The sequence below is a fragment of the Eptesicus fuscus genome, chromosome 9, assembly GCF_027574615.1.
Source record: "Eptesicus fuscus isolate TK198812 chromosome 9, DD_ASM_mEF_20220401, whole genome shotgun sequence".
Lineage (NCBI taxonomy): Eukaryota > Metazoa > Chordata > Mammalia > Chiroptera > Vespertilionidae > Eptesicus > Eptesicus fuscus.
Genome location: NC_072481.1, coordinates 67,843,570 through 67,871,486, shown reverse-complemented (window position 1 = coordinate 67,871,486; position 27,917 = coordinate 67,843,570). Strand labels below are relative to the sequence as shown.

Genomic DNA, 27,917 nt, shown 5'->3' with positions numbered 1-27,917 from the left:
ACCAAACCAGTATTATATGAAATGCTGAAGGGCATTCTCTAAGAAGAGGAAGAAAAAGGTAAAGATAAAAATTATGAACAACAAACTGACAACAAATACATATCTATCAACAAGTCAATCTAAAAATCAAGTGAATAAAAAGTTTGAAGAACAGAATAAACTGGTGAATATAATAGAATCAGGGGCATAGAAAGGGAGTGGACTGACAATAAGGGGATGAGGGTGCAGGAAGAGATTGGACAAAAATCTTACACCTATGGATGAGGACAATGGGGGGTAAAGGCATGGGGTGGGGTGGGAACTGGGTGGAGGGGAGCTATGGGGGGCAGGGGAGTAAAGAGGAACTACTGTAATAATCTGAATAAAGATTTATTCAAAAATAAAAAAAACTGTAATCAAAAGTTTTGTCATTAAGGCCTCTGAATGTACACTCAAAACTGGTTAAAGGAGTAAAATTTCACATATCCATAAAAAGTGTGTATTCAAAATAAAAATATGGTAGGCAAAGCAAATGTTAAATAATGTAAGTCTGATAGTAATGAGATAACCTCTACAATAACAATAAACTTGTCAATAAAAACAGAATTCTCAAATACTGAACATGCACTACCATCCTGTGGCTTTGTAGTTTTTTCTGTATGTCCATGGCTTTGGTATACAAATTTCTGTAGATATTTTCAGTTATTCCACTTCATTATTAAAAAGGATTAGAGGTTTTTAAGTTATTATATACTATTATAAATCACAGTAGATATAAAATATAAATAAGTATATTTTATAATAATGTGCTAATATAAATATAGTCATGTTATAGTCAAACCTTGGAAACTCTAGGAACCACTGTCTCCTGAAGCAAGATGTAAATTCAAATGTTTAAGAGGACAGGCAATTAATACAAATAAGACAGATGTAATGCAGGAGAAGCAGACCAGGAACAAACACAGAGCCAGGGATGCCACACCATAAAGTATTTCAAGTAGGGGAATGACACAAGTCAGAGAGCTTGCTATATAATTAAAGTAGTAGTCCTATTATTATGACATCACAATATGGTTGTGAGAATTAAATAATCTAATGGGGAACAGAACAAAAATAAAATCAAGGCCCAGTTTTCTTATTCCCAGAGATCTGCTACAGGTCATTCCAATGCTCTCGCAAAATATTAAGAAGATTCCTCCTATGCCTGATCACTAACAGGCAGAAGTTCTGGCTTTGATATGTAAGAGTTGTAGGCACTAGAAATTTGTTTAAGAGCCTTATAAATGTTATCAAAATGCAACCACTGATCACTACCATCAGAAACACCTGGGATACTTATTAAAAATACATCATCTCCAAAGAATATGATCTAATAAATCGAATATGTAGATGACTCCAAATCCTCACTTTTAAAAAAAACTTAACTATTACCTTATATTTCTCAGAAAAGCCTTTTCCAATATTGAAGGTGACCTGAAGGATGAAGAGTCCACCAAGAAGAGGTGACAAGTATACGTTACAGAGAGTGTAAAGATCGGAGATAGGGAAAGCTTCATTAAAAAATAACTGAAAGCCATTATGACTGGTGAGAAGAACAGTATGATAAAAGCTGGAAGGCTAGGCCAGGCCTGACTGCCATGATAAGGAGTTTGGACAGTACAGGTTCAAAAAGCAGCAGGTGGCCAGCATAATCTGAATTACATTTTAAAATGATTCTACTTCTGTGTGCAAGACTGAGTCTAGCCCTAGCTGGTTTGGCTCAGTGGATATAGCATCGGCCTGAAGACAGAGGTCCCAGGTTTGATTCTGGTCAAGGGTACATTCCCAGGTTGCAGATTTGATCCCCAGTAGGGAGCAGGCAGAAGGCAGCCAATCGATGATTCTCTCTCATTATTGATGTTTCTATCTCTCTCTTTCCCTTCCTCTCCAAAATCAATAAAAATATATATATTTTTTTAAATTAGTCTAACAGTGTCAAGGTGGAAGCAAGATTATTTAATAAGCTATTTCAATAGTCCAAGAAAGAGATGATGGTGACTAGAACTGGGTTGATAGCAGAAGAGATGGAAGAGTAAGCAGATAAATTTTAGAAGCAGTAAACATAGACTTTCTGATAGACTGGAAGTAGGAAGGGCTAAACAGGGAAGACTATAGTTCAGTCTGTAGACATCTGGCCTAAGCAACTGTGTAGATTGTAAATAAATTTCTTTGGTTATTAGAACTAATGTTTAGTTTTTAATAAAGAAAATACAGGGTATCCCAAAAAAAATGTATACACACTTTAACAACTGATTCTATTACATTTTTAAAATGAAATGTATTTTAATAAGCACTGCCTTTATAATTATTTGAAGTGTGTATAGTTTTTTTGTGACACGCTGTACTAAGATAACAGAAGTTAAATTTTTAAAGATCCTATATAATAAAAGCTCAGCAATCGAAGGGCAGAATGACCAATCAACCAATCGCTATGAGGCACACTGACCACCAGCATAAAAGCTTAATGCAGGAGTTGCCCCTGGTGGTCAGTGCGCTCCCACAGTGGAAGCGCCACTTGGCTGACCTGCTCCCACTACAGGAGCAGCTGCTCGGAGGGCGGTTCCACAGCCACTCAGCTGATCGGATGAGCAGCATTCTCACAGCGGGCTGATCCCTGCAGGCCACGCCCCCCCACCAGTGCAGATTCTGTGCACCGGGCCTCTAGTCCTATATAATAAAGAGGGAATATGCTAATTGACCCTCATGCCATTGCAAAGATGGCAGCACCCACAGCCAATAAAGAGGGAATATGCTAATTGACTTTCCCACCCTCAAAGATGGCAACGCCCACAGCCAATAAGGAAGGAATATGCTAAATGACTGCCCCACCCTCAAAGATGGCAGTGCCCACAGGCACAAGATGGCGGCGCCCAGTCCCCTCAGCACCCCAGCCGCCCAGGGCCAGTCCGAGGCGCAGGTAACCAGGGCCAGATGAGGCTTGCACTGCCAGCAGCGGCAGCAGAATAGGTGTGATGGGGTGTCGCCTTCCCAATTGCCTCTCACCCCTGAGGGCTCCCAGACTGTGAGAGGGGACAGGCCAGGCTGAGGGACCCCCCCACACACATCCAATGCATGCGTTTTCATGCACTGGGCCTCTAGTATTATGTAAACCTTTATCACAAAGGTATTAAAAATGTAAACATAAAGGATCACAAAAATTAATCTGCCTGTAAATTAAATTGCCTTTTATAAATTATCAAATTGGTAATTTCTGAATTAAGCACAATAACAAAGTATAATTTATTAATACTATGTAAATAAGCTAGTTGAATAAAGTTTTACGTGTTTCCCACAAAAACAACTACTTGGATGTACTTGCCTCTCATTCTAAAACATTTACTTAGAAGTTGTTATACAGAATTCTTTCCAAAAGTTTCTTTTTTAAAAAAAATCCTACTTAGAAACAAAAGAACCTACTAATTCTAACCCTAAGTGATCTATTCTCCTTTTACCTTAGCCTTTCCACAAATATTTTTTTAAAAAGGAGAAACAAAAGGATTGATCAAATCCTAGTATCCTTAAAATATAAACTTCTGAGCAAAAAGACTTTCTTTCTGAAGCCATTTAAAGTACATAGACTCCACCCCCTGGCAATGGGCAAGGAGACACCTGATTGGTGGTGTTGCTCTTATATCAATCAGGGGCAAAGCAGATGTACAGTCCTTAGTTCATCCTAGCTTGATGCCTGTGTCCGTGGCCAGAGCTGTTTCATGCCTGAGGCACATAAATAAAAATAAAAATAAAAAAATAAAAATAAATAAATAAATAAATAAATAAAGTACATAGACTCCTAGATAGGCTCCAAATTTCTCCCATCTTCACTAACCATTCTCGGCTCCAAATCCCTATAAGTGAATATAAATGCCATTGTATTTCCCCAGCTGAAAGACAAGCGAATCTAGCCCACAAGAACAAATTCATATTGGCCTTAATTTAAAAAAATCTCTTTAGCCCAGCGGATGTGGCTCAGTGGATTGAGTGTCGATCCATGCACCAAGAGGTCACTGGTTAAATTTCCACTCAAGGCACATGCCCTGGTTGCGGGCTCCATCCCCAATAGGGGGCATGCATGAGGCAGCCAATCGATGCTTCACATTAATGATTCTGTATATCCCTTTCTCTCTCTCAAATCAATAAAAACTTATAAAAAAAACTTTTTAAATCTATTTAAAAGCTTTAACTGTATGCAAAGAGAAATTATCTGTGAAATTCTACAAATGCCCAATCCTCCATTTAATGCCTTGAAATTAGTTAATACACCCATATCTAGATCCATTTGGTGCCTCAAATTTTGAGAAGCTAGTTTCCTTGAAAGAGAGCCTCTCTCAAAAGATGCCAGAGTAAAGATCCAAAGAGAGAGCACTGTTTTTCAGTGACATAAATGGTCACTTGAAAACAGATCACCTATCAATCTCATCTTCTCTTTTAGAGTATACTAGAGGCCCGATGCATGAGATTCGTGCAAGAGGCTCAGCCCTCACAGCCCTGGCTTTGTCCAGAAGATTGTCTGGAAGGACGTCCAGAAGGTCATTCGACTGTCTGGTCTAATTAACATATTATGCTTTTATTATTAGAGTATATAAGCATATGGCTTACAAAAAGTAAAAAGAGAGGAGAAATATTCAAGAGAAATAATTCTTTTCTTTAAAAAGTGACAGTATGCCCTAACTGGTTTGGCTCAGTGGATAGAGCGTCAGCCTGCAGACTGAAAGGTCCCAGGTTCGATTCTGGTCAAGGGCATGTACCTTGGTTGAGGGCACATCCCCAGTAGGAGGTGTGCAGGAGGCAGCTGATCAATGTTTCTAACTCTCTATCCCTCTCCCTTCCTCTCTGTAAAAAGTCAATGAAATATATTTTTTAAAAAATAAAATTAAAAAAAAAAAAGTGACAGTTTGCTTCTTGGTTCTTCAACCAAATACTGACATGACAAAACTATGAAAAATTACTTGTATTCAAATGTATTTTCAAAAAGATTTCAAGATTTGACACAGGCACCAAGAAATGAAATTAATTAAAGCAAGTATAAATAGGTAAGTTATAGACTGACCTCTACTTGACATATTAAAAAATATTTAGTAATACATTTTAAAGTATGATTGAGGTAATTAAATTTTTTCTATAATTCAAGTCTTCTCAAACATCTTAAAATACCTGTGAGCTGAACTCATGCATTAGGCAAATCCTGATTTTAAATACTCATCTAATTGCTGAACTGTTTCATGTAAAATTGCTAATCCAGGTAGAGTTTTTGTAAAAAAACATTTTATTACTACAAAGGGAAACATGGTCACAAAAAGCCTTGAAGCGTATCTTAACGCAAATTACTATTCAATGTTCAATGCAGTAAAAAAATACACAGAGCACAAAATACTTGCCCAATTAACCTCTTCCAGGGTAAGTATTCAAAACATTAATGCACACTTGAATATATACTCCCAAGAGCAGCATTTAAGTTCAAATGATTAGAATAGATATACTAACAATACATATCTGTTATCCTAACACCAATAAAGTAATAAAAATTAAACTTACAAATTATACAAACAATTTATCGAATCTAAGTTAGGTAACTATAAAAATTAAACTAATACCTTCATTTTATTTAAACAAATGCCAAACATTTAGAAATTATATAAAATAAAATTTTAATGTGTGGAATGCATGCAACATGGGTGTTAACTCTCATATTTTAAACTATTAAAATTCTTACCCTTTTCCACATTAGGACAGAAATTTAAAGCTTCTTTTTTATCTAATACCTTATATTTAATTTTCTTCTGGTTGGTCAGCAGGGAGGCTGACATGCTCTTCCTTTGCTGCTTCTTCCCCTCCTTCTCCCACTCCCGCTCCCGCTCCTTCCCCCGTCCCCTCTGTGTCTCCCACTCCCTCTATTCCTTCACCTTCTCCCCCCGCTTCCTCTACTGCCTCCACTTCCTCTGCTTCCTCTACACCCTCTGATTCCTCTACACCCTCCACCTGCTCTACTCCCTCCACTTCCTCTACTCCCTCCACTTCTCCCACTTCCTCTTCTTCCTCCTCTTCTTCCTCCTCTTCAATATGTTCACCAATCTTTTCTTCCTCCTCTTCATCTCCTTCTATTTGCTGATCTTGAGAATGATCTTGAATTTTAAAAGGATTCTCACCCTAAAAACATGAGAAATAACTTTTAAAATCAGCACATTTCATATCAGTGCAATTTTTATATACTATATCATAAAAATACTTTTAAAGCTTTATATTTTAACACTAGAGGCTCGGTGCACGAATTCATGCATGAATTCATGCACGGGTGGGGTCCGGCTGGCTCAGCCCCCATCGGGACGGATCGGGGCCGGGCCTGTCAGGAGGATGAAACAGTGGGAGGTTGGCCAGCTGGGCAATTGGCTGGCAGGCCCCGCCTCCGATTGGGGTGGGGTGGCCAATTGGGGACGTGGCCCACTGCCCACAGCCCCTCCCATGGCTGGCTGGCCCTGCCTCTGAATGGGTTGGGGGGGCCGATCAGGGGCCAGTGGCCTGGGGTAGGGGCCATGGGTGTTTGGCCAGCAGGCCCTGCTCCTGATCGGAGTAGGGGGGCCAATCGGGAGTGAAGCTGGCTGGGGGAGGGGCCACGGGCCAATCAGGGTGGTGGCCTATCGGGGGCGGGGCCAGCCAGGGGGGAGGGACCACAGGTAGTTGGCCACCAGCCCTGCCCGATTGCAGTGGCTAGGGCCCATCTGGGGTGGGGCCAGCCAGGGGAAGGGGCTGCAGGAGGTTGGCCAGCCAGCCCTGCCCCCTATTGGGGTAGGGGGGTGCAATCAGAGGCAGGGCCAGCTGGGGAGAGGGGCTGTGAGCTGATCGGGGTGGGGTGGGTGATCAGGGGCAGGGCCAGCCAGAGGGGAAGGGCCACAGGGGGGTTGGCCGGCTACCCCACCCTCAATTGGGATGGGAGAGGCAGATCAGGGGCGGGGCCGGATGGGGGAAGGCTGGCTGGCCGGCCCCACCCTCTGATCAGCCGGTTCGCTGGCCACAGTGGGCGTCATAGCAACCAGTCATTCTGGTCGTTATAGTCGCTGGCTTTTTATATATATAGATGACAAATCCACTAAATATCTGTTGAGTACCTATTCATGCCAAAGTGAGTATATCCATTTCTGAAGTCATTACTTTATACTGATAAACTGGAAGGCTTAAAGGCCCTATTTTTTTTAACTGAATTTCTAAAATTTTCTATGTGTGTAGAACAAAGACAAATACATGGGTTTTCGTAGAAACTAAGTAGATGAAGTAAAGTATCTAACTTCTGCCCTAGTTAGTTTGGCTCAGTGGATAGAGTGTTGGCCTGCATACTGAAGGGTTCTGGGTTCAAATCTGGTCAAGGACACATGCCCAGGTTATGGGCTCATCCCCAGCAGGAGGTGCGCAGGAGGCAGCCAATCAATGACTCTCTCTCTCTCTCTCTCTCTCTCTCCCTCCCTCTCTGAAATCAATAAAAAAAATTTTTTTCAGATATTTATCTTCTACTTAATTATACTAGTAGTCAATGTACTGCTGTTGCAGAATATCTTTAAAAACAAATGAGCCTGACTGGTGTGGTTCAGTTGGTTGAGCATCATCCCATGCACCAAGAATTACCAGTTCAGTTCCCAGTCAGGACATATACCCAGGTTGTGGACTCGATCCCCAGTAGAGGGAGTGCAGGAGGCAGCAAATCGATGTTTCTCATCAATGTTTCTATTTCTCTCCCTCTCCCTTCCTCTCTCTAAAAAATGAATAAAAACATATTTAAAAAGAAAGCAATAGTAAGTTTATATAGCTTAAAATGTTTTAAAAAATGCAAATGAAAATAATCTACCTAATTTTTCTTTAAACAAATGGACAAATCTTTAATTCACTAAACATTCATAGACACAACTGTATTTTAATATTTTTATTTAAATAACTGATGTGCTGGTTAGTGTGGCTCAATTGGTTTAATGTTGTCCCATGTACCAAAAGGTCTCTGGTTTGATTCCTGATCAGGACACATGCCCAGATTTCGAGCTCCATCCCCAGTAGGGGGCATGCAGGGGGCAGCTGACTGATGTGTCTCTCTCACGTGGATGTTTCTCTCTCCCTCTCTGTACCTTTCTCCTTCTCTAAAATCAATTAAATAAATACTTGAATTATGTATCTGAATTAAGTCTCAAAAATTGGACCACATCAGAAGGCTATGTTAATATAGCATGAATAAAGAGGTAATAAAGGTTTTTATAAGACTAGTGATACACTTTAAGATAAACCAGGTAGGACTGTGCAGGATAAGCTGGAGCAGCAAGAAAAGAAATACTAGTGAGGAGGCTACTCTAATAGCCCAGGAAAGGGAAGTATAAAATATGTTGTGGCACCAGTAACAGAATAGTTAAAATAGGATGAAGAAAGGAGAAGCAGCAGGTATACGCTACCTGTAATTACAACTTCAGGTGTCTAAATGACTAAAAGGCAGCTATAAACTGCAACTCAGAAGAGGGTTCAAAGTAAGATGTTTATATTTGTGAATTACTTGCACAGAGTAAGTGGTGAAGCCAAGGTTTTAAATGGGACAATGCAGGGGTGGGCTGGAGGAGAAAGTAGAAAAAAAAGCTCCAAGAATAAAACCCTTTGAAATGCCTATACTTTGGGGTAGAAGTTAGAAAAGGAACACCGAATGTAAGAGGAAACCCAGGACAGCAAAGTATCTGCCAAAACAAAGTTCAAGAATATGTGATAGATCAGCAGTGTCAAGTAATGCAATCAAGTAACAGTAAACAGAATGGAAAAAAAGTCAGTAAAGTTGGTAACTATTAAAGCTCCGTGAGGGATTTATTTTACTATCCCCTTATTTGATAAGTTTAAAATAATAAAGAATAAACCATTAAAATGTTTTATTTGAAAATTAGGTCACTGGTCATCTTAGAGCAGTTTCAAAAGGATGATATAAGTGAAAGTTTTACCCAAGAATTGCCCAAGAAGTATTTGTCACAATTTCCCACAAAGCTCTCAAAAGACAAAGGCCCAGGTCCAGCATTCCCAAATTTTACTTTAGTCAAGTAGTGGATCTCTTGCTAAAAACACAAATTGATTCAATTTCAGATCTCCTGAGTCAAAATTCCCAGGGAAGAAGTCTGGTAATCTGCATATTTAAGAAGCATTTCAGAGATAATTTATCAAAGATATTTAGAATACCCTAATTTTGAAAGTCTTAAAAAGAGCATAGGCAGATTTTTATTTGATTTGAGCCTAATAGGTGATTCTAATTACATATCTCCAATTGAGAACTACTGGGTTAAAGAATGAATAATAATATAGAGGAAGTAAAGAGCACAATGCAGGGTAAACTACCTTTTCACGTATGACCAGAGACTAAGAAAAGTTAAGTCATTTTTAGTGTAGGGATATCATAAGCATGTCTGTTTGGGTAAGATAATAAAATAAAGAGGGGAAGTCAGATGCCGGTAAGCAAAGAGATAACTGATGAAATAAGAACACACATGAAGGGTAAAAAAGTGTCTTTTCCCTCACAGATAACAAAAATGGTGAGGGAAAGATTAATCTAAGGCAGAGAAGAGAGAACTATAGAGTTTGCATCTAATGGTCTCAATCACCCTAAGAGAAGAAAGAAATAAGAATATAGGAAGTGAGGGGAGTAAGGATGAAATCTGGCTATGTGAAGAGTAGAACAGTTTTGAAGCAGTTACTACGGGAAACATATTACATTGATAGGTAATAAGTAAAATTACTGTGAACTACAGTAAAAATGTGGCAAACAATTCTATGATATTTTTAACAAGACAGACAGTTAATAAAGCTAACCATAGATGGCACAGTGCTGGGGACTGGTAAGAGGCAGAACAGATGAGTAAGGAGTTTTAGAATGGCAGCACTGCATTATTGTAAAAGCTGAACGTTGAGTGTCCAGGCCAGGGAGTGAAGAGAACAAGACACAACTGGAGAACTGAAAGAAACTGATGAAGTGATATCTTCATGGGGTAAAGATTAAAAAGGGTATTTTGTCAGATTGAGAGCACTTGGAAGTAAGAGTTTTAAGCCATGACCAGAGCTGATTACAAACAGAGGATATTCTGGGGAATGACAACAGGAAATAGAGTAGACAGAAATGCAGAACAAAGGAAAATCATTGAGCAATATGACATTAGTGCTTCTTGAACTTTAATGCAAATGAATCAACTGAAATCTTGTGAAAATGAAGATCCTTATTCAATAGGCCTGGACATTAACTAAAAATGAAACTGCATTTCTAATGAGCTCCCAGGTAATGCCAATACTGCTGGTCCATGGATCACATTCAGAGTAAAGGATCTTGAGTTCTCCTCAGTTCAGGTACTGTCTTCAAAATAGGTCCATGAGCAAGACACTCCCACCAGTGATGTCTCTTTTTCCATGAACTGATTCTAAAGTGTAGCCTGAAAACCCTATATAGAAATTCTAATTTGTGTTCTCTTTAAAAATTATTTTTATACATCAATAGAAACCATTAACTTCTCAAGTTTATGATATAGCAAGGATAAAAATCTAATTTTTCCTAATTTAGCTCCTTTTTGATGCCATATGTCCCAAAAACTTGGATTTCAATTAGTGCTGCATTCGCTTTTTAAAAGTGGTGTCAAAAATGTAGTAAAGCCCAGACCGGATAATTTAGTTGGTTAGAGCATTGTCCCGAAACACCAAGGTTGCTGGTTTGATCCCTGGTCAGGGCACATACTAGAATCAACTAACATTCCAAAATGACAGTTATGATCTAGATGTGGGATTTATAACCTTTTCTAACTGCTCTAAAATCACTAACTACTCTAAGCCCCTATGTCCTGCCCCCGGGCAAGTTTTTCCTTTGTGGCAACAAAATAGAAGAGGGTTAGATTTGCTCACGGCAGAACAGGGAGGGATATGTTTGGCTCTACAGGAACGATGCTGCTTCTACACCAACAAGTCTGGCATCGTCCGAGACAAGATCAAGAAGACCTCGTCAAGAGATGAAAAGAGCTATTTGAGAACCCGCTCTGGAGTGGACTTAATGGACTCCTCCCCTACCTCCTCCCCACCCTTGGTCCCCTTGTTGGTTTTCTCCTTATTCTTACATTTGGCCCTTGGGCATTTAGAAAAAGAACCGACCTCGTAAAACAGCAAATAGATTCAGCTTTAGCAAAACCCATTCAGATTCATTATCAACGCCTGGAAATGGCCGATAGGTGGGGCTCGGTTTACCAAGAGCTCGAGCACCTCCGGACCCAGACTTGCTCCTTCCCTACGGGGACAGCATCTTAACCAGAGGGATGCTTACCTACGCTCTAGCCAGAGCCAGAGGTATGGGTATCGAACCGGGTGCAGAGCAAAGCATTGCAAGGGAAGGTTGGGATATTTTTCCAACCTCCTCTGGATTTCCCTGAGAGTATACCTGGTTTGCATAGAGGTTGACATCGATAAAAATAATGGCTCTGCCTCTCCTCCCCAAAAGATGTCAAGAGCCACACACAGTGGGTATGCAAAGCCCACGGGAGGAACCAGGTCAATGTCTCCTCGGTCGATTAATGCCCACTCCCGTTTCTTAAACAGAGAGGGAGGAGATGTCAGGAGCCAAGAGTTGGTCAAAGGATTAACTCTGACCTTCAGTAAGTTACTGAAACTAGGCCCACTTCCTCTTGCCTGAGGACAAAGCATTTCTTCTGTAGCCGCCCTTCAACTGCCACACCCTTTATCTATAGTTACGACTTTAGCCGATTATCTAGGTCAGCCCCCACCCCTCCTAGGCATCCACCCTTCTAGAAATCACATATAAAGAACGCTGTAAAAAATAAAATTTTGAGGCTTGATCAGAATCCCTTTTGTCTTGCCTCCATTCTTTTCGTCCCTTGTCTGTCTCTCATTCTCTTAGGTGCGCCGCCTCGGTACCCCCATTAGAAGACCCCGCTGGCCGGGGCAAATGAATGCATAAATAAGTGGAACAACAAAATTGATGTTTCTCTCTCTCTCTCTAAAAAATCAATAAAAATAAAAGAATGTAGTAAGCAATGACAAATATGGTTAACAAATCTGATTATAAGCCCCGAAGGAATAAAACAAAAGAACTGAGATTTATTCAACTCGGAAGGCACTTAACTGAAGGATAACTTAATGGTTATTAAGCATTGTAAACCCTGAGAAAGAAAACAACTACCAAGAAGGGCTTCTGGTGGCTAACTGGGCTCAAATTAAAAAACAAACAAACAAACAAACAAAAAAACAGAGCCATTTCTAGCAGCCATTTCTACACAGGGGCATGTCATGCAAACTGCACTTTGGGGAGAAGCCTGCACTATATTGCCTGCATGCACTGCTCCTGCCACCTGTGCCAGCCCTTATAAAGGAGTTCCTGGAATCTCATTTCAACCAACAGGACTGAGGCTTTCCCTATCCAACTGAAGCTGTGCATCTCTATTATGATCAATCACAACAGTGCCTTTTAGACCAATCAAACTGAGGATTTGGAGTCCACATTTGCATGAGGATGGACAAATTAGGGACCAGGGGAAGGAACTTCTGTCCATATAAGCCAGCTCTTTTGGCTCTGAGAGAGCACTTCCCCTTTCTATCTAAGAATGAATATATGTGTCTCCCTGGTTGGGCTGAAATACCAAAGATGTCTCACTGGAATGAAGCAGAGCAGACCAGTGCAGGCCAGAGTAGACTGGCACAGAACAGAGTAGACAAACAGGAGCAGAACAGAGCTGCCTAGGTAGAGAAGAACCTACACCCTGGCTGCCTCATAGGCCTGAGGTTTTCACAACCTCTGCATCACAAGTTGTTTTGCATTGAATCAAGTTTCCTTCTTCACCACACAACAAACTGGAGATATCTGTTGGCATTGAACTGGAGCCAACTACCATTGATTGTAGTTAATCACAACAGCCAAAATAAACAAAAATTCTTTAATTTATAAAGATTTAGTTACTAATGTAAGTAAGAAACTTGTAAATCTTCAACATAACTCTTTCAGTGTAGAATGATTTTAAAATAAAGTATCTATATATATAAAAGCTTAAGCGAACTTTACGACAGAACGACCGGTTACTATGACATGCACTGACCACCAAGGGGCAGATGCTCAATGCAGGTGCTGCCCCCTGGTGGTCAGTGCGCTCCCACAGCCAACCTCCCGCGGTCCAACCCCTGGCCAGCCAACCTCTTGCAGCCCCTCTCCCAGCCAGCCAACCTCCCACAGTCCCTCCCCACCCTAGCTGGCCAACCTCCCACGGTCCCTCCCCACCAACACAGCCAACCTCCCATGCATGAATTTGTGCACCAGGCCTCTAATTATTTTATAAACACTCAAAAACTAGCGCTGGCCAGTGATTCTCAGTGGTTGGAGCACTGGCCTGTGCATGGAAGGTCTCAGGTTCAATTCTGGTCAAGGGCACATACCTGGTTTGCAGGTTCGATCCCCTGCCCATTAGGGTGCATGTGGGGGACAACCAAACTATGTAACACATCTCTCTCTCTCTCTCTCTCTCTTTCTCTCTCTCTCTCTCTCTTCTCCCCCCCACCTCCATCCCCTTCTACTCTTAACAAAAAAAAAAATCAATGGAAAAAATATTCTCTGGTGAGGATTAACAAAACAATAAAACACTCAAAAACCAAAATCTAATATGTATTTCTATTATATCCTGAATAATTAAGTTACTGTTTGTACTATAAGTGTCCATAATATGTAAAGGATTTTATGTAATGAAAAGATTCCTCAGTACTATAGGGCAAAAATTGTGAGCATCAGTGGGCCATATATAACTAATGTTCACATGTTAGTTTCCTGACATTAGGGGAAAACCTTTCTCCTGGCCTCCTGATTCCATAAGGGAGGTTTTTCTGAAGCAACACAGCTGATCTCCTGCTTCCCCTCCAACTTCATCCAAGGAAGAGGAATGACTTATCAAACTAGTATACTTGGAAGAAACTGGACATGCACAACTCAATCCCTTCTGGGTCCCTTCTTTTGGGTCTTCCTAGCAATAGAAATGATGCATTCTAGTCTAGTCTATGTCACATGGTAAACTAGGGGAAAGCTGTTGCTATCCACCTAAACCAGTAACAGAGGTTGGTGAACATTGCCGGGAGCCAATTCCAGCATGGCATAATTACAACAGTTTTATCAAAAGGTTGATGAAACTTGGGGGCTCAACAAGGGCTGAGTCACATATGTAATTACCTGTTGGAACGGCTAGAAAGGCACTTCCCTCAAACCTGAATAGGATGATTGTCTGCTGCCAGACAGCTCAGGGCATCTTAATCTACATGTTATTGCCTCCTGTTGGCCAAACACCTGAAGAGCTGTAGGCTATTCCCCAATCTGACAATGCTTCTGTACCCTACCCTTTGAAGTGTATTATCTCCACCTTGCCTTAGGACAAATTGTGTTAATAAAAAGCACAGGGTCCTGGGACAAGGAGAATCCTTAGCTCCTTTAGCTGAAGCTCCTCTGACCCCCCAATGCTTTTCAAAACTATCTTTCGTCTCCAGACTCTTTAATCATCTACGCACAACCTTTCTCCAGATTGCTGAACCCTTCATAATGCTGGGACAAGAACCCCGGCAGACATAAGCCTGTGTAATTTAGCAATGAAATGTTAGAAGATTCACATAACTACGTATCTAAAACATATTCAAGTCATCCTTTTTCTAAAAATCGAGAATAAAGCTGACATTGTGATCTTCTTATCAGACTCCTGTGCATTTCTCAAATGATCCAGAGCTAGGAAGGGATTAAGGGAAAAATGGCTTATGGCTCTCTCCTGCCACAACCCCAACAATTAGGAAAAACAGATGTTTTACATATATGCAAGATATTAAGACCAATGCTGTCTAATGTTGTACTATATTTAAATATCATAAAGAGTTACTATCACCATTTAACTATTACAATACTACAATATAACCTAAAGAGCTGATACCCTAACATCTTACCTTGACAAAACGTTCATATCGCGCCTTCACTATTGGATTATTCAAAATGCTTGTAGCCGTCAAGACACTCTCTCTTTTTATTTGTTCCTTATAAACCTATAAAAAATAGAATACACTTAAGTACTTGAAAGCCATGTCATAAAAAAATATTTCCATATTAAAATAACATCGTATGCTCAAATTGTTAGATTTAAATGATTTACTTTCTGGCAAATTAAGCTATAAAAAAGCAACAGTTACTGTGACCAGTAAATATTCTATGGATTAAAACAATGGAGATTCAATGAACAGATCAGCTTCAACAACACACACCCAGTCACCATGTAGTTTAAGTGTGGTATTCTAAACAGTGGCTTTCCCTCCTTTCTATTCTACCTCCACCTAGCCCAGTGCCAACTACTCCAACTATTAATTTACATGCTAGAGAAAGAAAGAATAAGTTTTGAGCTAGAGTAATTACTCTATCTCTGGGCTATAACTATCATAAGATTATCCTGTTCTATATAATAAAAGGCTAAAATGCAAATTGATGGAACAATGGAACAACCGAACAACCAGTCGCTATGATGTGCACTGACCACCAGGGAACAGAGACGCTCAACGCAAGAGCTGCCCCTGGTAGTCAGTGCACTCCCACAGGGGAGTGATGCTCAGCCAGGAGCCAAGCACAAGGCTGGTAAGCACAGAGGCGGTGTCGGGAGCCTCTCCCGCCTCCACGGCAGCGCTAAGGATGTCTGACTGACGGCTTAGGCCTGGGCTCACCCCCAGAGTGCACGAATTTTGTGCACTCGGCCTCTGTTTTTACATAAGGGAGAAAAGGTAATTTATGCAATGTCTAGTTTCCAAAAAAGTGCCAAAGGGATATCAAAAGAGAAAGACTAAGATTTTAAAAATATTTTATGTGCTCCAAGTAGCTAAAAAAAGTCTGAAAAAGTTTGAGCTAAATGAGACTCACTTTAACCCTACCAGACCACTGTACCAATTTTTCGGTAATTTCCGAATCTGCCGCTATACCGCTGTATCTAATTTTTGGTACTTTGCCTAGTACGTGAAAAAAATGCGTCACAAACTAAAAATAACCAACCAATTGTGGTCAAACCTCATGGTTAGCCATTGCAAATGTCTGCCCCCATGTGTTTGAATTGACTTTGTGTGGTTTGACGTGAAAAAATTCTGAAAATCACAATGAAACGAGCGGCTGATGAACCAAGCACTTCAACAGGAAAGCAAAGTAGGTCTAGGCTTATCACAGTCCAACAGGTGATCGATCCTTTGGTTGATTCAGACTCTGAGGTGGAATACTGGCGCTAGATGAAAGGTACACCTATTTTCTACAATGTCTCCAAGTTCCATCTTATTCTAACCACTTGTTTGCATGTAACTAACATTTTTCTATATCATGTTGATTTTTTCTCTTTAATGCTCAGGAGCCCAGGTATAGGGGACAGTTAGGTTCAAGGCCTCAGGTCTGGTAGGGTTAATACAAAATAGGAATTTGAGAACCAAGCATAAAATATAAATCTTCAGCCCTGGCCAGGTAGCTAAGTTGGTTAGAGTATCATTCAATATGCCAAGTTTGTGGGGTTTTATGCCCAGTCAGAGCATATAAGAATCAACCAATAGTCCTTGCTGGTTTGGCTCAGTGGATAGGGCATAAGCCTGCAGACTGAAGGGTCCCAGGTTCAATTCTGGTCAAGGGCAGATTCAGGGTTGCAGATGTGCAGAAGGCAGCCAATTAATGATTCTCTCTCATCGTTGATGTTTCTAACTCTCTTTCTCTCTCTCTCTCTCTCTCTCTCTCTCTCTCTCTCTCTCTCTCTCTCCTCTCCCTTCCTCTCTGAAATCAATACAAATAATTTTTAAAAAAAGAATCAAACAATCCTATATAATAAAGCAAGAATATGCAAATTGACCATCACTCCATCACAAAGATGGCTGTACCCACAGCTGAGGCCAAGTTCCCATAAGGAGCCTTAACAAGCAATCAGCAGGGACCTGAGGCTACGCCCTCCCCTGCCCCCGTGGGGCTTGACAGGGGACCTCAGGCTGCATCCCCGCCCGGCAGGGCTTGACAGGGGACCTCTGGCTGTACCCACCCCCCCAGCCCTGCCGTCCTGGCATCAGGCCGGGGGACCTGAGGCCATGCCCCTGCCCTGCAGGGCTTGACGGGGGACCTCAAGGTGCACTTCCCGTCCTGGTGCTGGGCTAGGGAACCTCAGGCTGCTCCCCCAACCCCAGCGCCAGGCCAGGGGACCTCAGGCCCCGCTCCCCACCAGGGGGGGCTTGACAGGGGACTTCAGACTATGCCCCCTGCCCAGCAGGGCTTGACAAGAGTGGGACTGGCCAGGTCTGGATCTAGCCCAATGCGGGGGGGGGGGAAGGGGTCTGGGTCTCACACGATTTTGAGGCCCAATGGTGGGTGGGTACTTGACTCTGGGTCCCCTGGTGCACCCCAGACTCTGACAGGAAGAAGGTTTTCATACACATTTTACTAATTTTCTTTCATCTCTGACACGTCTATTATAGAGAAAGGGCAAATAGCAATATTAAATTATTTCCTCTAATTAATCCCTTTTTAATGTGCACGAATTTCATGCACTGGGCCACTAGTAAATACATAAATAAGTGAAACAACAAATCAATGTTTTTCTCCCTCCCTCCCCCACCCCCGTCTCACTGTCTCTCTCCCTTTCTCTCTCTCAAATCAATTTTAAAAAACAAAACTTGTCTTTAACATTTACATTTTTAAATATGCCTTTCAAATTTTGCACAATATAAACATTTTTACTTGAAATAAATTTGACTAAATAAAAGCAACCAATATAGAAGCAAAAATATGCTAACAAAAAAATTCTTCTAGAATATTTTAGTAAATTCTTCTAAAAAATGTAAGAATAAGAATAGATAGTAACTGATAATCCTTTTTACTTTCACTTTTCCTAACAACAGAAAAATGTTATAATCAAATCATTCCTTCCTTTTTTGTTCTAAAACACACATAACACACACAATCATTTTGTATCAACTTTAAAAAAAGTTAAAAAAAGGGAACAGTTCAGTAACAGCTATGATTTCCTGAATGCCTAGTATGTGCCAAGCACTATTTTAAGTGCCTTTTATATTGTCATTAACCTAATCTTTAAATAGTCACATAAAAGTAGAATGATTTATCCAACCCCACTTTACACATAAAGGAACTTAAACAAAATTAATTTACATGTATGTCCTGAACCACAATTCAAACCCAAAATGTCTTGATCCAGAGCCCACAATCTAACTACTGTACATATTGCCTCTCTCTATCTTTACAGTAATTCACAGGTGAGATTACTAGGACTGTACACAATGGCCTTTAAAGAACAATAAGGGATTGATGAATGATTTAAGGACTTCATTAGGATAGATGCTAGAATAGAAGCAAACTTACCTGCTTCCCTTTGATATGATCAGGAGACTTTAAGTGTTGCTGAACTGAGCTATGCAAAGCAGGGATATACACACTACAAGCACTGCAGTGAACAGTCTCTACTTTCATCATGTGATCATCAGCAGAGACTCCTACAAAAAAATCCAATAAATACGAAATGATTCATATATTTTTATTTCAGACAAATCAAGTTTTATTATTTTGTTTCCATCATTATTTATACTCCTTCCCAAAATACTAGTAGGATTGGAGTACATAGTTTATGTTGAGTTTTTCTATATATCTCATAAATCTGCACATATGTATTAAAAGTACATGGACAAAAGACTAAAATTATAAAGTATAATTACAATGTATTTCCTAGTCATGTTATATAATTATGGTCTGAAGCTTATACATCCATCTCAAAAAGAAAATATTTTTTAAAAATGTGATTTTTTGGTAAAATAAGAATTTTCATGATTATGAATGTGGGTGGCTAGGACTAGGAGAAAAGACATCAAAATTGGATTCATGAGGATCAAAATATGTTGGACCTTGAAAATAGTAATTGATGTGTATTACAGGTAAATATATAAATATATGCAAGGGGTAGGTTTAAGGGAAAAATGGCTCCATCTGGGAATTTTAAGTAATTCAATATAGCTGGGGCACAGAGTATAAAGAAAGGACAAAAGATGAGAACAGAGAAAAAGAGAAAGGCCTAGACCATGAAGAGTCTTTTGTGCCATGCTTCGGAATTTGAATTTTACTCTGAATGGGGGGAACCACTGAAAATTCTTGAAGTAATGATGCAATATAGTAGAATTAGAGGTCAGAAAGACTGGAAGTAAGAAAACTAGTTGGCAAAATACTATAATTGTCAAAAGAGCACACAAAGATTTGAACAAATGCATTATTTAAAGAGGAGATAAACAGACTTGGTAGACATTTAAAAGATGGAACCTAAAGGACACAATGCTACAGATAGAATCAAATCATAGAAGTACACAGGTTTTAACTTCATACTTCTGGCTTTGATGGTAGGGCCACTTTCCAACATAATGAAGGAGGTATTTGTAGAATATTTGTTTTGTTTTTTTTTTTCATGGACTGGAGGATGCTCAAAGATAGGACAGAGTTTTTGGATATGTTGATTATGTGGAACTGCTGAAGACAGGTGTGAATAGGCACTTGGATGTATAACGTTAGAGTTCAAAAGAGAGATCTGTGCAATAAATAGATGCGTAAGTAATTAACAGAAGTGTTAATTTAAGCTCTGTAAATAATACAGGAAGAAATCGAGAGATAATAATGGGACAAATGACAGAATACTGGGAAATACTGATTTCTAAAACCCTGATACAGAAAGAAAAGCACACAAAGTAAAAAAGTGACAAGGGAACACAGAGAACATCAGGGCAGTGAGATACCAGAGAAACCAAGGGAGGAAATGGATTCACAGAGAATAAAGTTATCTGTGGAAAATGTTGGAGAAGTAAGATAATGATTCAAAAGAATCTATTGACGTTGGTGTTGGTAACCTTTGTCAGGGCAGTTTCAGTCAACTAATAGTAGCAGAAAAGTATCTACTATAGGTAAAGCAATAAATGGGAAGTTAAGAAACAGAGACCAGTGTGGACTGTGCCTAACGAAGCTCGGCTGTTTAAAGAGAAAGGTGGGTTTTAGGTGAACAGATGTCTGTTTTTATTTTCCTCTGTTCCTTTGGTTTTTTTTATTTTTAAGGTAAGAATAGGCTTCAGGGAGGGAATTAAAAGAGAAAAGGAAAAACAGAAGAGGAAAAGTCCTTAAGGAAATGATAGGGATAAGAAAGACAGGGCAGATGGTAGAACTTCCATCCAGAGGTAAAGTTGATTTTTCCTCTAAAACTGAAGTGAAGGCCACAAGGATAGGAAGTGATAAATTTGTAAACATGAGAACAGGAAGTCAAAGTTCATTTCTTATAACCCACTCAGTGCTACCAAACATAACTATGTACTGTATCACTCTAGTGGGCATCATTTACATAGAAATAGGTTATAGCGTAAAATATACATGTAAATTTTCTGAAACAATTTGTTTACTTACCTTCCATAACATCTTTTTCAATTATTTTGACTACTTCTGTTTGATTATTTGTCTGTTGCTTACGAATAGATGTTTTCTTGAATTTATTCACCATACATTCCTAGAAAACAAAATAGGAAGAATCCAAAAAATTATCAGTGAGCATTTAGCAAATGCTCAGCACCATGCTTGGCCTATGAAACAGTATGTGTTATATAAGAACTAGTATATGTTCTCAAGAAGCTTACAATTTAGTTGAAAAGATTATCATAATGTACCAATAAACTACAGAAAGTATTCACTTTTCAAAACATATTTTAGGCAGATAGAGTAAGAGATATCAAAGAGAGTAGACTAGTCAAGGTCTTCTCTAGCCTGGCCAGTGTGACTCAGTGGTTGCGCGTCAACCTATGAACCAGGAGGTGATGGTTAGATTCCCGGTTAGGGCACATGCCGCAGTTGCAGGCTTGATCCCCAGTAGGAGAGACAGCCGATCAATGATTCTCTCTCATCATTGATACTTCTATATACTAGTATCTCTCCCTCTCCCTTCCTCTTTGAAATGAATTAAAATATATTTTTTTAAATTATGAAAAAAAGAGGTCTTCTCTGGGCAGGTGAACACTTAAGTCCTAAATGACAGGAACCAGTTAAGGAATGAATTACAAAAAATTACAATTAAGGGACACAATTCTGCAAGGATATAGAGGAGTGAATGATCATTGTATTTCCAGCCTTTTAACAAGTCTATCTCTTCTGCCCAAATTAACTGTATGCACAATTAGCAGTCCAGCTCTAGCACCTTCCTTAAGCATCCCTGAACCCAACTATCCTCCCTTACTCCAAACCCCTTCTGCACATACTATCATTCTTGGCCCTCCCACTAACTGTGTCATCTGTGTATGAGTGTGTTCTATTTCCAACTGTTGTCTGTTCAATGAGGGTAGTGTCTGGGTCTTCAGTGCCTACACAGCACATTTCATAAATATTCAAGAAAAATTGTTGAACTGATGACCACATACATAATACAAAGGACACTAAACAGACACCTGGCTCTCTGGCTCTGAATTCAAACTCTACTACTTACTGAGTAAACTGCTCTGAGCAAGATCTTTCATGATAAAAAAGGAGTTGTTCTGAGGCTCAAATAAAATATCAGCGTACTCAGTACACCACCACATTCACAGACCCCCTCAACAGATGATAGCTGATTCTGCATTAATAAAGTTGTTAAAGGAATTCTTTTTCTGACACCTGTACCAGAAATTACTGTAAGAAACATACAATGTCCCCTCAAATAACAAATCTAAATTATATTATACAAGAGGAATTCACATCTAATTCCAGGTTCATTTTAAAATAACAAAGTAAAGAGTAAATTAAAATTTTAGAAACATAATATGGGAAATGAAGAACTACAAAAAAATAAGAAATTGGAATTTCAGATAAAATGCTTTTCACTTTAAAAATAGCTACTTACATGCAAAAACTCCATAACTACTTTATCAAACTTAGTTTGTTTCTGAATATGATCTAATGTTTCCTGGTGTGAAGAACTTTCCAGATGCAGTTCGATATCTTTTTCTTCAAACGTTCGAAATTTACAAAATGAACATGTGAATGCCATTCTACAAGGAAAAGAAGTATTTCTTTATATATTATTTTATTTACTTACAGAGTGCATATAAAGATAACAATGAAACTAATTTTAGTAGCATGATGTCCTTCCTTCCATTTTATGGGTGATGTAAATCTAGCTTAAGTCAAAAAATAATAATATTTCGTTAAGTACCTATTTGGATAACACTGTCATTATACTACTTTGCATTTCTGAACCACTCTGGAGCTTCTGAATATGAAAGATGGAATATCTATATCTACTTCATCTAATCCCAAACTCTCTATTTCTAGCCTAGACCAGTTAGAAAACCAAAACAAACCGTGAGAAGTATCAATTTCCAAAGTTCACTACTTGTTTTACACTCTGTTCCATCCTCGTTTCCAAACCACTAAAATAGTATCAACACAGCCAGGTGGGACATCAGACAACCATAATTCACTCCCTTGGAGCTCTTGGGTGTCCAAAGTCCTGTTCCCTAAAGACCACTTCAGGATAACTAACAGTCCTGGTCTGGACAAATGCATGCATTTAGAAGCTCTGGAACCAACCCAAAATGAAGTCCCTCATTTTCTCCGATTTAACTGCTCCTATCTTACATATTCTCATTTCCTTTTCCTACAATTATAACCACCATTTCCTTTGTCTCCAGCCTCCATTTTCCAATCAATTCCTTACACTACTATTAGACTTATTTTCCTGGTAAAGAGTATGGGATCTGGAGCCAACTTCTGGGTTGATAACATAGCCCCCTTGTATGACCTTGGACAAGTTACTTAACTTCCTCTGGACCTTAATTTTCTTATCTTAATGAGACCAGGATTTAAAAAATTAATAAGCCCTAACTGGTTTTGCTCAGTGGATAGAGCGTCGGCCTGCGGACTCAAGGGTCCCAGGTTCGATTCAGGTCAGGGGCATGTACCTTGGTTGAGGGCACATCCCCAGGAGGGGGTGTGCAGGAGGCAGCTGATTGATGTTTCTCTCTCATCAATATTTCTAACTCTCTATCCCTCACCCTTCCTCTCTGTAAAAATCAATAAAATATATTTAAAAAACAAACAAATAAATAATACATATAAAGCCCTTAGAACAGTTCCTGGCATATGGTAATTATTCAATTAACTAGAGGCCTGGTCCAGATTCATGCACCAGTGGGGTCCCTCAGCCTGGCCTGCGGGGATCGGACCAAAACTGGCAGTCCAACATCCCTCGAGGGATGTAGTAGTGCTCGAAGGAGCAGGCGGCAGGGAGGAGCCCGAGCCCTGGCCTGGCACCACGCCGCTTCTGCTCATTCTGCTCCCACTCATCCAGGCCCCACTGCGCCTGCTGAGGCCACCGCAGCTCGGTAGGCTCAGGAGGCTCACTGCCGCTCCACTGCGGTCTCCGCACACCCGTCCTAGGGCAATACTGGCGTGCCCTAGAAGCGGCCGCGGGCTTGCACCCAGTCAGTCCCAATCCCGGTCCAGATGGGGAAGGCACAGGGGGAGTGTCCGCAGAAGAAGCTTGTGCTACCATAGCTGCACTCGCCAGCCATGAGCCCAGCATCTGTGGTGCTCTTGCTGTGGGAGCACACTGACCACCAGGGGGCAACTCATGCATTGAGTGTCTGCCTCCTGGTGGTCAGTGCACATAATAGCAACCGGTCGAATGGTCGCTTAGGCTTTTATATATATACTAGAGGCCCAATGCATGAAATTCGTGCAAGGGGCCCAGCCCCCACCCCTGCAGTGGCCGCCTCTGCCTCAGCCCCTGCCACTGAGGCTTCGTCCGGTCTAATTAGCATATTATGCTTTTATTATTATAGATATAGACTAGTGGCCTAGTGCAGGAAATTCGTGCACGGGGAGAAGAGGGTGTTCCCTCAGCCCAGCCTGCACCCTCTCTAATAGGGGACCTCTTGGGAGATGTCCGACTGCCGGTTTAGGCCCGATCCCACAGGGATACAGCAGTCAGACATCCCTCTCACAATCTGGGACCACTGGCTCCTAACCACTCACCTGCCTGCCTGCCTGATCACCCCTAACTGCCTCTGCCCGCCTGCCTGCCTGCCTGATCACCCCTAACTGCCCTCCCCTGCCAGCCTGATCTCACCCAGTCTCTGTCTCTCTTTGTTTTTCTCAGCAGTCCTCTAGGCCTCCCTGCCTCCTTTGTTTTTCTCAGCAGTCCTCTAGACCTCTCTTTCCTGGCTGGGGGGGGGGGGGGGTAGTGGGGGCCACTCCACCCTCTGCCCACCTTCCCTTCCATACAGGCCTCTTCAGGCCCAGTCTGTTTTGTTTCCTCATTCTGAGAGAGGCTCCAAGAGCGAGCTGGGAGGGAGGGAAAGAAAGGGAGAAAAGGCTGTGAGCTGGTGGGTGCTGTGTGTGTCTGTGTATGTGTGCAGTTGTGAGTGAGTGTGAGTACCGGTCCCACATCCCCAGTCCCCGTCTCCGCTGCCACAAGTCCTCACCCACCAGAGCCTGCTGCACGCATAGCCTGGGCATTAGGTCGAGCCTCTGGTCATTGTGGATGTGACAGACCCAGGGTATTTATATATTAGGATTATTGTTACTTCCTAAAGGAGGCAACAGCACATTACTGCTCAAAAAGCTTCACTGGCTCCTTATGGCTCAAAAAAAAGTTAAAATGCTTTCAGCTGCCATTTAGAACAGCACTTACTCTCTCCTATCTCTCTATTTGGCTTCACCCACTGATAGCTTTAACAGTATCTGGAACTTAGTATGTTTTCATTAAATGTTTCAATTAGCTTACAAATTTCACCCCACTACAGTCTTTTTCAATCTAAATAGCTTTCCATTTCCTGAATATGAAGGAAACATTCCTGTTTCTTTGCTTTTTTACCTCAAACCATGACCTCTACCTGAGCTACCTAACAACTCCTATTGTCTCCCCCGCACCACCACAACATTCCTAAATCTGTTAAAATCCACTGATCAATTTTCCTGCACCCCTATGTAGAGTATCCTATATGACTACTTTGTACTTTTTTTGGGACTCTTCACCATATACTGTTGGTCTGCACCTCTCAAAAACCCATTCCTTTCCCTACAGTTCCCTATCTTTCCATCCTCTTTATTATATTAAAAGCACTCAAATGTCTAAGAATATATATATCACAAGAATACTTTCTGTAAATCTCTTATCCTAACTCAAAATAAAACTGTTCTGATAAATTGAAATAATTTCTAGACTATTTAAAAAGATACTTATCCAAAAATGACAATGTAATTGAACTAATAATACTCTTATAATTATGTCATCAAGTTTATATTCAGAATTATGGAAAAAACAGCTAGATGAAAGCTCACTTCTTTTATTTTCTCCAAATCACAATATATATTAACATGGATATATCATATCCAAACCTATAATTTTATTGGAAAAAGTATTCATAGGGTAAATACAAAAATTAATCCTATAATATAAAATCATCTTTGAACTCCTAAACATTTGATACAAAAAATTCGTTTTAATTTGTTTCTGCACCAAAGTAACAACGTCCATTATCCTTGTCAAAAGAAGAAGAATATCAGAGTGGGAGATATTCCCAAGGACCACAAGGGGTTGCTGCCCCTTAAAATTTCTGTTTATGAGTCAATTCTAAATAAGCTTAATTATATTGTTTCTCAGGTCCCAACAAATTAGAAGTAACAGACCAGAAAGAACATAGTTAAATGTTATTAAAGCTAGACACAAAGATTACACAAGTAATACCTTACTGACTGGTATCAAACAAAAAATCTGGAAATTAGATGCAAGTGAATTTTCTTTTACTCCATTTTATATAAACAAAACCAATTTATATATTAAAACCAAGTAATCCTGTTTAATATGGAAGAAAACGCATACATTTTAAAAATACCTCCTTGAAAGGGTTTGCAGATTCTGCTCTTAAAATGTTATCTTTTGAATAGCTTTAGACATCTAGAAAATTCATTTAGCTGAAATATTTCATTCCCTTCATGCTACACACACAAGTTAACCTTTATAGAGCAAAACTGTATTTTGAATGAGAAAAACACTGAATTTACTTTTTCAATTTTGTATTTTTTATTTCCCTAGCATAAGTAGTACCCTGCCCAGAGGAATAAAGATAAATATTAATACTGCCTTTTTAACAAAACTTCCTAGTAGTCTTTTTTCCTATACATAACTTTACATCTTGCATATATAAAGGGTGGGGCAAATAGGTTACAGTTGTGAGTATATGAAACAATTTATTCTTGTATTATTAGTCATGAATTATGGTATTATTTTTCATATGAACTATAAACCTACTTTTGCCCCACCCTGTATTTTTCTACTGTGCCTGCATGTTCTGCATATTGTTTCAGGCTTTATAACCAAAGGCATAAGACCCAGGAAAGGATGTGTCTAACCTTACATATGATTGGTCACACGCTATTGTTAGTTTTGGAGCTACTATAAATAATGCTGTAATGAGCATCTTTTCAGATTAAACCCTTTTACATTTTTAGGTTATTTTCTTGGAGAGACAAAAAGTATAGCCCTAGTCAGTTTGGGTCAGTGGATGGAGCATTGGCCTGTGGACTGAAGGGTCCTGGGTTCGGTTCTGGCCAAGGGCATATGCCCGGGTTGCGGGCTCGATCCCCAGTGTGGGGTGTGCAGGAGGCAGCCAATCAATGGTTCTCTCTCATCATTGATGTTTCTCTCCCTCCCTCTCCCTTCCTCTCTGAAATCAATAAAGATATATTTTTTTAAAAAGTATAAAAAAATTCAAGACATTTTTAAAAACTGAGAAATTGCTTCCCAGTAGTTATGTTATATAGTCACCAGAAAATTATGTCTTTTGACTGTATCCCAGTTAGTTAATCAATATTTTTTCCTCCTAGCTAATAAAATGCTATACTATTATTTAAATTTCCAGTTTATTTACCATAGAATTATTACATAACTCTTGTTCTTTCACTAAATTATGTATTGGGCATCGTGTTTCCTTGTTTTTAAAAATTCTGCTTCGGTGATATTTATCTAACTTAAACATTAATCATTTTTCATGTTTATAATATTTTCCAAGTCTGTTTGCTTTCCTTTTAAGTTTTAAATTTGTATCTAAACAAATCTGGTCATTATTCCCTTTGTAATTTATTGTAGAACTTTTAAACCTAGAAAACAAAATCTTCTTGCAGGGATTAAAATGTTCCATTTTAGTTTCCTGTTATTTTCCATTTTTTTAGGTTAATTAATCTGGATTCATCCTTGCTGGTGTAAGAAGAGGATCTAAACTATTTTTCTTGTTATTGTTCAGTTGTTCAAGTAATTCCCCTTTCATTTGCCGTTATCTTCTTTATTATACACTAGAGGCCGGGTGCATAAAATTCGTGCGGGAGGGGGGTGTCTGTGAGGGGGAGGGCTGTCCCTCAGCCCGGCTTGCACACTCTCCAATCCAGGACCCCTCAGGGGATGTCTGACTGCTGATCATGCAGGGCCCCTAACCTCCTCTGGCTGCCTGCCTGATTGCCCCTAACTGCTCCCCTGCCAACCTGATCACCCCTAACTCCCCTCCCCTGCCAGCCTGATGGACCCTAACTGCCCTCCCCTGCCGGCCTTATCGCCCCCTAACAGCTCCCCCCTGCCAGCCTGAACACCCCCTAACTGCTCCCCCCTGCCGGCCTTATCGCTCCCTTAACTGCTCCCCCATGCCGGCCTGATCACTCCTAACCACCTCTGCCTCAGCCCATGCCACCTTGACTTTGTCCAGAAGGACGTCTGGAAGATGTCCGGTCTAATTAGCATATTACCCTTTTATTAGTATAGATTACATTCTTACATATAACACATCTGCTTACAAGTTAATAAATTCAGTTACACTACCTTTTTCTAGTACAGCTGTTTCAATATCTA

The 27,917-nt window shown here is 40.1% G+C and overlaps 1 protein-coding gene and 1 pseudogene across 7 annotated transcripts in view; one reads left to right on the top strand and one right to left on the bottom strand.

The window, feature by feature from the left end:
* Positions 1 to 27,917, bottom strand: part of ZNF326 (zinc finger protein 326) — a 72,114-nt gene that overhangs the window by 25,267 nt on the left and 18,930 nt on the right. For 6 of the 7 annotated variants that reach the window (XM_054721316.1, XM_054721317.1, XM_054721318.1 and 3 more), the window contains 5 exons: positions 21,918 to 22,065; positions 20,459 to 20,558; positions 18,392 to 18,522; positions 14,965 to 15,060; positions 5,598 to 6,162 (listed from right to left, as the gene is read on the bottom strand). In XM_054721316.1, the coding sequence (XP_054577291.1) occupies positions 5,785 to 6,162; positions 14,965 to 15,060; positions 18,392 to 18,522; positions 20,459 to 20,558; positions 21,918 to 22,065 (853 nt within the window). In that variant the 3' untranslated portion in view covers positions 5,598 to 5,784. Of the gene's footprint in view, positions 1 to 5,597; positions 6,163 to 14,964; positions 15,061 to 18,391; positions 18,523 to 20,458; positions 20,559 to 21,917; positions 22,066 to 27,917 lie in introns of those variants that run through there. The other variant, XM_054721320.1, reaches the window with a different exon arrangement.
* On the top strand, positions 3,601 to 3,745 carry LOC129150417 (small nucleolar RNA SNORA48; annotated as a pseudogene).